Source organism: Triticum aestivum, chromosome 4A (assembly GCF_018294505.1).
Source record: "Triticum aestivum cultivar Chinese Spring chromosome 4A, IWGSC CS RefSeq v2.1, whole genome shotgun sequence".
In the NCBI taxonomy this organism is placed as follows: Eukaryota; Viridiplantae; Streptophyta; class Magnoliopsida; order Poales; family Poaceae; genus Triticum; species Triticum aestivum.
In genome coordinates this window covers 619,083,212-619,092,081 of record NC_057803.1, presented here as the reverse complement: position 1 = coordinate 619,092,081, position 8,870 = coordinate 619,083,212, and the positions used below count along the sequence as shown (strand labels likewise).

At 44.8% G+C, this 8,870-nt stretch overlaps 1 protein-coding gene across 1 annotated transcript; it reads left to right on the top strand.

Annotated features, from left to right (window-relative positions):
• Window positions 1–893: 893 nt before the first annotated feature.
• On the top strand, window positions 894–8,200 carry LOC123087635 (triadin). Its single transcript, XM_044509677.1, has 3 exons — window positions 894–1,345; window positions 5,025–6,546; window positions 6,663–8,200. Exons 1-3 carry the CDS (start codon window positions 1,259–1,261, stop codon window positions 7,475–7,477), a joined length of 2,424 nt encoding a protein of 807 aa, XP_044365612.1. The 5' UTR covers window positions 894–1,258; the 3' UTR covers window positions 7,478–8,200.
• Window positions 8,201–8,870: the final 670 nt, after the last annotated feature.

Here is an 8,870-nt window from a genome sequence, read left to right as displayed (position 1 = left end):
CATCCCGGGTCACTTCTCGTCTCCTCTCCCTGCACTAAAACCAAAGTATCTGGCCCACTAAATCAAGTAGATGCTGGCCCATGAGTTAGAAGTTGCTTCTTAAGGCCACTTTAGGGCTCTGGGCTAAGCAATTAACCACTCACATGTCGGCATGTTCCGTCACAGCGTGCCAAGCACACACACTTGTGAAAATTCTTCATGGGTCATTAATGCGGACCATACTTCGGGCTCCGGTAGGTGAAACTACGCGCTACGATTACAACACACGTGAGTCAGATCACCATTATTTATTGCACCGGTGGATTCGGCGCCCATGTCTTGAGTAATAAAACGCAAAAAACCCTCAACATGACATTGTCGGAAACCCAAAGCAAAACGGAACTTATGAAGCGGACAGAAGACAAAAATCAAATCAAAACCCACTTAAAGCATGCATGAGCCTAAAGATCCGGGATTATTATCCCAGCACACCAGCAATGGCACAAAACAAAAACGGATGCATCGCCACATATTTCCTTGATGATAAATAACAATAAAAGTAATAATAATGTAGTACTTGTACTTTTGAAAAACAAAAGTGTAGCACTTGTAGCAGGAGTAGCAAAGAGTACAAATAGCAAACCACAAGAGCATGTCCACCATAGGTTTGGTCTGGCAGGTGGGCCCGGAGCCGACCCCGGACCGAACCCAACCCAAGGCAAGCAGGCCAGATGTGTCCCGAAGGGGTGGGGGGTGGGGGTGGTGGGGCTATATATACGGGCACCGGGTCTCCTCTCATCGGTTTCCTCCTTCGTCTTCCTCCCTCGGCCCGCCCCTCCCCACCTCAACCCTACTTCCTCCCTCCCTCCATCCATCCATCCAAATCCAACCCGGCACCCCCCCCCCCCCCCCCCCCCCGCACAAAAGCGGCGAAACACCCGACCCAGCGCCGGAAACAAAACAACTAAAACGAACACACAGCGGGCGGGCGGGAGGGCGGCGGCGGGAGATCGCCCCGGGATTGGCCGCGGCCCCGCGCCGATTCCCGATCGGGTGGGGGCCGATCCCCGCGCCCGCCCCAGATCCCCGCGCGATTCCGCCGCCGGCGATGAGTGCCCCCGCCCCATGCTCCCCCCGGCCACCGGCCCACTGAGCCCGCGCCCGCGCCTGCCGCAGCGGGAGGAGGAGAGGAGGTCTGCTTGGGGGCGGCGCCGGCGGCGGAGGGCTCTGGTCTTGGTGGTCGGCTGATCCGGCGGGCGGGGCCCCAGGCGGCCGTGCCATGTCTCGCTGTTTCCCGTTTCCGCCCCCAGGATATGTCAAGACCGCGCGCCCCGACGCCCACCTAGCCTCGCCCCTGCTCGACAAGGTGGAACAACAACACACCACCCCAATCCCCATCCCCTCTTGCTCCCTCCATCGCTCCATTACACACGGGAGGGGGGTTTCTAGAACATTGTGTGCTGCCGCTATTTCATTGGTTGGTTGCAGAAATTTCTTGGGAGCCAGGCCTTCAGCTCGCCTATCTGCGGTCAGGACTAGTTGCTTACGGCTGCGCTATGATGAATCTTGGCGCCATTTCGGTCCCTTGGGTTAGGTCACTCGCAAGCGCTATGCCCGGGGTTCATTGCACTGATTGGTAGAGAAGCTAGAGAACAAAGTAGGGCTGAGCCCATGGTTTCCTAAAGAGTGCTGCTTCTGGCAAATTGAACCTGATAGGGCATGGCAGATCTTGCGGCTAGTTGCGCGCGCAAGGTGGGGCTTTCTGCTGGGTGGATCGATGGGAGAAAGTATGCGGGTCTATGTCGTTACTCATTGATTATTGTCGCTTGGGTCTTGCATGCTTCACACAAGTAGTGTATTATAGGCAAGAGCAGATTTAGTATGAGAGCGGCTGCGGGTTTATGTCGTTACTCATTGATTATTGTCGCTTAGGTCTTGCAAGCTTCATACAGGTGTATTATAGGCAAAAGCGCATTTAGTATGTCGCCACTCGGGAGGCTTACTAGGGCGAAAAGTTATTTAGGTCGGCGGAAAAAGACGCAAATGTTTCTAATTTGTTGGTGTGCTGCTAAAAGCGTGACTGAAGTTCTAGAGACGTTGCTGCCCGCTAGCTATTGCCAGGGGTTTCCTTTGTCCTGTCACATGACTACTTTCTGCAAATATCCTCCTCCTACAGTTAAAGTTCATGCTGTGCACTAAACTGGTTGACCACATGTTTACAAAGAATATTATTTTTCTATGCAACCCGTGTTTGTCCTGGTCCTGTGGGAGTTACCATCAGTTTCTGGTGTAGATTGGCATAAAGTTGTCCATCCGTGCAAGTATGAATCACTTAGTCAGGGCAAGTCCATGACCACACTGATGAAACAAAGTTTCCTAATTGCCGGTCTCACACAACGTGTTCTAAATAAGCGGTACCTATGCTGTATAGGCCATACAGGATGGTGGATTGGATCGATGTAGGACACAGATTTCTTGTTACATTTTTTATGATATCTTGTTGTTTTGGTGTAGCCCTTTTCAATTGCGCCCCTATAACAATCATCATACTATCTAGTATCTACAATAAATACTAGTATCTATTCTGGCATGGTTCAGAACTTGGGAATACAGCATACGTGCAAAAGAGAGCCTCTATTTTTTAGAGAATGAAGCTTATGAGAAAGATGGGAATGGGATATTGGGATGGACTGGTAATCTTGTATGATGATTTCTTAATGTGCGTGCATCTTGCTAAATGATCGTCTTTATGTGTCCATGCCTGTTCCCTACTTCAAGGCCTTTTTAGGAACAATTTGCTTGGTCTTTGATACCTGATTATGTGCTGTAGAAGCTTCAATTATGCCAATAGTTTGCTGGATTGATCCATCAGTTGCAATTTATCTGTGTCAAATGACCCGCTTAGCAGCTCTGGTTCCATTCCACCACTATATCTATTCCTACACTTGATATAATAGTTTATATATGTTGGTGTTCCTGTGATTGATAGACTGTCAAATCAAACTAAAATGACATTTCATGATTCATCTGTCTGCTTATTTCCCGTTTTCTTCTGTTCCAGGGGAAAATTATTATGGGTTAACATGTATTCAAGTTTGTTGATAATGCATATAGAAAACATAAATACCTTGGCAGTTCAAAGGGCAATAGCATTTTCGTGGGCCTTTTGGCCTGGGTTGGCTGTAAGCATGCCTGTCACATTGTTCTTAATATATGGATGATCGTATATAGAGGAAAAGTTCATCTAGTTCTATCATATCTTTTCCCTATACATGAAAACTGGTAGCATAGCCAAAGATTATCCACTAGGGATGCTGTATCCTAGAGATATATTATCCACTGTTAGAAAGCTGAGGAGATGTATTCATTATTGTGACCTGAACTCTTGAGCAGATTTTTCTGTCATCTTTGTATAAGAATCATATCTGGACCTCCCTTAGGTGTCTTCTGACATCATCATGGGATTAAATTAAATATGTTTTGGTAACTGAACTCATGTTATGTTTCTGAATAATATATTTTCCGCACAATCCTAACAAACTTTAAATTTCCAATGCTAAAAAGCTCGAGAGGGGAATTAAGAATTATGCTAGGCAGCCCTTACATTGCATAATAACTGTAACTTCATGAATGGATATGTTTATATTGTCACTTACAAACACCATAAATAAATGGTATAAGTGCTATATAACACATCAGAGGGACAAGCATTGACTTAATGTTCTTGGTTAGTTTTAGCTGTCATGTTGTTTATCAATCTGATTATTGTGTGTGCTCTATTGAACCTATGTGGTTAGCATTATGTTTTTGCCTGCAATCTGTGTTATCTTTATGTACCCTTCGCAGTTCCATGTTGCTCATCGTGGAAAAACTACTGAGGCTCCATTCAAATACATGGTTTCTTACAAGATCTGGTCTGACTAACTCTATTAAGGACATTCGAGGGTTTCATGGTTTATTCTTTTAAAACATGATAAGCTAAGACAGTTTCACTAAATATGGCAGATGTTCATGCATTAACCCTGCCCTCATAGAACATGGCAATAAGTTGTCATGATTACAAGCATGTAAGCATGTCCTTAGAGTGCATCGCAGGGAATTTTTGGCAAGTTCATTGTAGTGACTTGCAGCACTGCTGCTTTACTTTATTGACTACCTGAGGTGTTATGTTAGATTTGTACTCCCTCCGTCCCAAAATAAGTGACTCAACTTTGTACTAACTTTAGTACAAAGTTGATTTACTTATTTTGGGACAGAGGGAGTAGAATATAGTCTCAATAAACTAGCTTATTTCTTTCCTCATGATTGTCTAAAGTACTGGCTTATGTCCAATCTTATGTTACAACCTTAACTCTCTATGGTCCATAACAAGGCTGTTCCGTGGCACATGTTTAAATGTGGGGTGACTTAGACTTAGTTTGTTTCCTTACTAAATGTACACATCCTTCTAAATTTATGACATATTTGGTCCTTGAATGAATATGGTGCAAACTTTAGTGCCAACTTGATTTCTGCAACCGATGGTCCATGTATAAAATATGTTGGTTAACTTCATCAATGTGGTTAGTATCAAAGCAAAAGCTTTGACAACACATAAAGTAGTACTATTACCGGGTTTGCGGCTGAACAGAATTACTCAAGTCATTAGACTTGTTAGCAAAAATAAGTATAAGCTGCAATCAGAGAAGCAGATTGTTTCCCCGGGTGTTATTCAATGGTTATGTAGTGCGAGTTCATAAGTTTAAAAATAATATTTCAGATACAAACTCCACAAATCTGGAATACTGTATGCCATTTAGGTAGTGTTAATATTCACTGCTCATTGTAGTTTCTAATTGTTTGTACTAATGGCAGCTTCCCATGATAGTGATGTGTCGTAGATGTTTATATTGGCATGACCATTCTGGTAGATCAACAAACTCATTGTTTTTCTTCGCGGTTTTTTTGGACTGTTCTTTGCAAAATATTCGTTGATAATGTTTTATTCTTATGTTTGGCCTCTTCTTTTGAACTTTATTGACCTGGAATCAACCATCTTTTTTCAGGAGAAACACAAGGAGAAGAAGCATAAGAAGGACAAGAAGGACAAAGATAAAAAAGAAAAGAAGGATAGAGAAAGGAGTAAAGATAAGCACAGAGATAAAAAAGATCGAAAAGAGAAGCACAAAGATAAGAAAAAGGACAAGAGCAAAGATAAAAGCAGGGAATCTGAAGGGACTGAAAGACATGGTGAGGCTCTCCTTGGTCAGAAGTTTGAAGAGAGTAGCAGGAAGTCTGAAGAAATTAAGGATCCTATATTCAGGGAGGAACTGGTTAGAAAGACACAAGATCAGAAAGGGGTGGAGAATCGAGCTGTTAACAACTTCACTATTTCAAATGAACGAAGTCGTGAAGGTTTTAACGCTGCACCTGCATTGGAGAATGACAGGACTGCAGTTAACAAAATGCGTATTCACTCTATTGATGCTTCAAGGAAAAATGAGGGCTTGGGGCAACAGACCATCACTATCAATCAACAGAAAAATGGGACATCGATTCGACGCAGCGAGAACTTCAACAGTTCATCTCAAGGAGGCTCTGATGGCTTTAGTACAGCACCTATGGTGGAGAAAGAAAGAGTCAAAGTCACAAGACCTCTCTCCAACTCTACTGATTCTGTGCCAAGGAAAGAGGGAACGGGGCAGCGTATCAGTAACATTAGCATACTGGTGCAGAAGAGAACTGAGAGCCCAAATAAAGAGACTGCAAAGAAAGAAATTGGCACCAACTCTCCGTTGCTTCGAAGCCCTGCTAATGCTATGCACAGGGGAAATGGTAAGGTTGGTCGTCCGGTGGATAGCGCACCAACATCCATGCAGAGGTTTGAGAGTCCATCAACATCTGGTGCATCAACAGGGATGGATAGAAGTCTACCTAGGTCAACTATCCCAAGCCCAAGCATTACTATCCGAAGGCCAAATGGGATGGTTCGGCCAACTGAAAACTTGTCCATTTCCACTAGTAAGCCCAATGCTGGAGGTGTTTCACCTGCCATGGGCAAGGAAAAGGGACCAGGTGGAAGAATGCTACAGAATACTGTTTCAGCTGATCAGAAACTGGTTGGTGCTAAGCCCCCAGCTGTGGGCAAGGAAAAAGAACCAGGTGGAAGAATGCTGCATCCTTGTGTTTCAACTGATCAGAAACAGGTTGATTCTAAACCCCCAGCTGTGGAGGAAATTGCAGTTGGAAGAGCTGAAAGGGTGGAAAAGGTCAGAGATGGGGCATCTGATGATACAAAGAAAGAGGACAAAAAACGTGAGCGGCATGAGAAAAAGAAGAGGAAAGAGAAACACAAAGAGAAGAAAAAGGAGAAGGAGGCAAAGAAGGAGAGACAGGAACATAATCACAAAGAGCATGATAAGTTAAGAGAAAACAGTATAGATTATCAGATAGACAGTCTGATAGATAGTCTTGACACGAAGCCCTTAACCCCTCCCTTGGCTCCTCCAACTGATGATGCGAAAGTTATCCTAGCCGATGAAAACCTGAAGAAGCGAAAGAACCACGAGATGAATGGTTACCTACAAAGTGAGTTCCTAGCTTTGCTTTTTATTTTGCACTTACCACTATTGCATAGCCTTGTAGAACACCATTATACCTTTTTATGGTGCTTTATGTTATAAGACTTCTGGTGCTCTGTACAGACCATCATGAAATGCGGCCTACAAAGTTGCCGAGACCAGCCCCCTCCAGCAATCATGTGGAGAATGGTACAGCATCTCATGTAGCCGCGCCACCCTCTTCCATGAAGCCAGATGCCATGAAAATCGAAAAGGCTGAACGGCTCCCTAAGAAGGAAGAGAAGGTCAATGGCAACAAGGAAGCTCAGCAGCGACCTTCACTCGATTCAGGGCTTCGAGATTCTCTCCCTAATAAGAAGGAAGAGAAGGTCAATGGCAACAAGGAAGCTCAGCATCGACCTTTGGTCGATACAGGGCTTCGAGATCCTCTCCCTAAGAAGGAAGAGAAGGTCAATGTCAACAAGGAAGCTCAGCAGCGACCTCAGGTCGTTTCAGGGCTTCGAGATCCTCTCCCCAAGAAGGAAGAGAAGGTGGCTGTCGGCAAGGAGGCTCAGCAGCGACCTGCAGTCGTTTCAGGGCTTCGAGATCCTCTCCCTAAGAAGGAAGAGAAGGTGAATGTCAGCAAGGAGGCTCAGCAGCGACCTGTGGCCGTTTCAGGGCTTCGGGATCCTGGGGCATCATCTGGGAATGGCGCACCTACTAGGAAGTCACCTCACCCAGATTTCAAGTATCTGGGGCAGATATACAGCATCCCCGAAGCACCTCAGATCATGGAGTGTGATTACGGTGATCAGGACTGGCTGTTCGAGCGGCGTAGCACCCAGCCAGAGAAGGCCAAGATGGAGACCGAGGCCGACGCAGTGCCCCAAGTGTGGGCTGAGGCTATGAAAATCGACCCGGCTGACGTCATTGCTCTGCCATACGTCATTCCTTTCTGATACGATATGATGCATCCTGAACTACTGAGCAAAGATCGTGTCAAGTAACTGAGCACTCAGCACATCAAGTTTGCAACTAGTTTCTACTTTCTAGCACTGCTTCTCTGCTACAGCTTGTGTAGCTCGGCGGCAGGCATGGGTGATTCATCCATTGGTGGGGTAGCTGTAGACCGGTGCGTGACAACTCAGCACTTGTGAGAGAGCTGGCAGGTGTAGAGTATCGATCCCGACAAGTGCTGTGCTGCCCGGAGAAGAAGAGAAGAGAAGACATTGGTGTCTGTTGGTCGTCGCCGATCCTGCGACAGCGGGGTCATGATGAGCTAGCTATCCTTGCTGCATATGCCGCTGCCGCTGCACAATTTTGATCTGTATGGTGTAAAAGCATTTTTATAACCAACATGTACATTAGAGAGACAGGAGAAGGGGAGAGGGAGAAGAGGAAGAAGAGACTTTGAGTGAGTGAGACATTCATTTATAGTTGGATTGGTTGGTGAGACACACACATAATCTGCTGCTCCTGCTGCTGCCGCTGCCTGATTTATTCTTGTTCCCAGAGTTGGCATGTCGTTTTGTGTATATAACTCTCCTCTTTTTTTAGTGGTTTTACATTACATAGATGATGGTGTTTTTGCCGAGGTTTTGTAACGAACGCCTTTGGTGTTGGAGAGTCACTGCAGGCAGGGTATGAGGCTTGATCGCAAGTTAAAATTTGGCTTCCAAACACTTTGAGAGTGGGCATGATACTTTTCTGCTTCAGTCGGCTGGCTCTCTAGAGGATAGTTGGTCATGATGAAATTACAGTTGCTGTCACTTTTTTCAGGTGTGTTAATGGATGGTTAATTCTGCATTATGTGTTTGAAATTAGGCGACCGCTTCTACTGATGTGCACAGAAACAGGCAGTAATTTCAGAACAATGAACAGCTAAGATAAGCATGAATTTCAGAACTTGGCTAGAAATTTTAGTTTGGTGTCGCTCAGAGACGATGGTTTAGGCACGACCAAAATATTCGAGAGTACATCTCATACATAGATGTGCAATCATCAGTAGAAAAAATAAATAAACATCCATACAGGAAATTTATCAGTGAGATAGTAGTAGTAACTTGATACCTAGGCCCACATGTCGCGTGGAATTTTCTCGACAGTAGTGCAAGACGGTGATGCTGGACAGTGCGAAAGTGTTCTTTTGCTCCCGAGTTCAAATAAGCTCGGGTAAACAGTAAAATCGTAAAAAAACAAAATGAATTTTTTGTTGCAGTAACCTTTGGCAAATGTTTTCTATGTTTGAAAATTTTCATCATGAAATGACATTTGTGGAAGTCATGACAAAAAAGGAAAAAAATTCTATACTTTTTCTATGTTTGAAAATTTTCATCATGAAATGACATTCGT

What these genes read in the sequence shown, in the direction of transcription:
- LOC123087635 (XM_044509677.1), top strand. Translation starts at nt 1,259, where the DNA reads ATGTCTCGCTGTTTCCCGTTTCCGCCCCCAGGATATGTCAAGACCGCG. An exon ending in CCTCGCCCCTGCTCGACAAG is followed by an intron (nt 1,346 to 5,024) that starts GTGGAACAACAA and finishes ATCTTTTTTCAG; the next exon opens with GAGAAACACAAGGAGAAGAA. An exon ending in GATGAATGGTTACCTACAAA is followed by an intron (nt 6,547 to 6,662) that starts GTGAGTTCCTAG and finishes TGCTCTGTACAG; the next exon opens with ACCATCATGAAATGCGGCCT.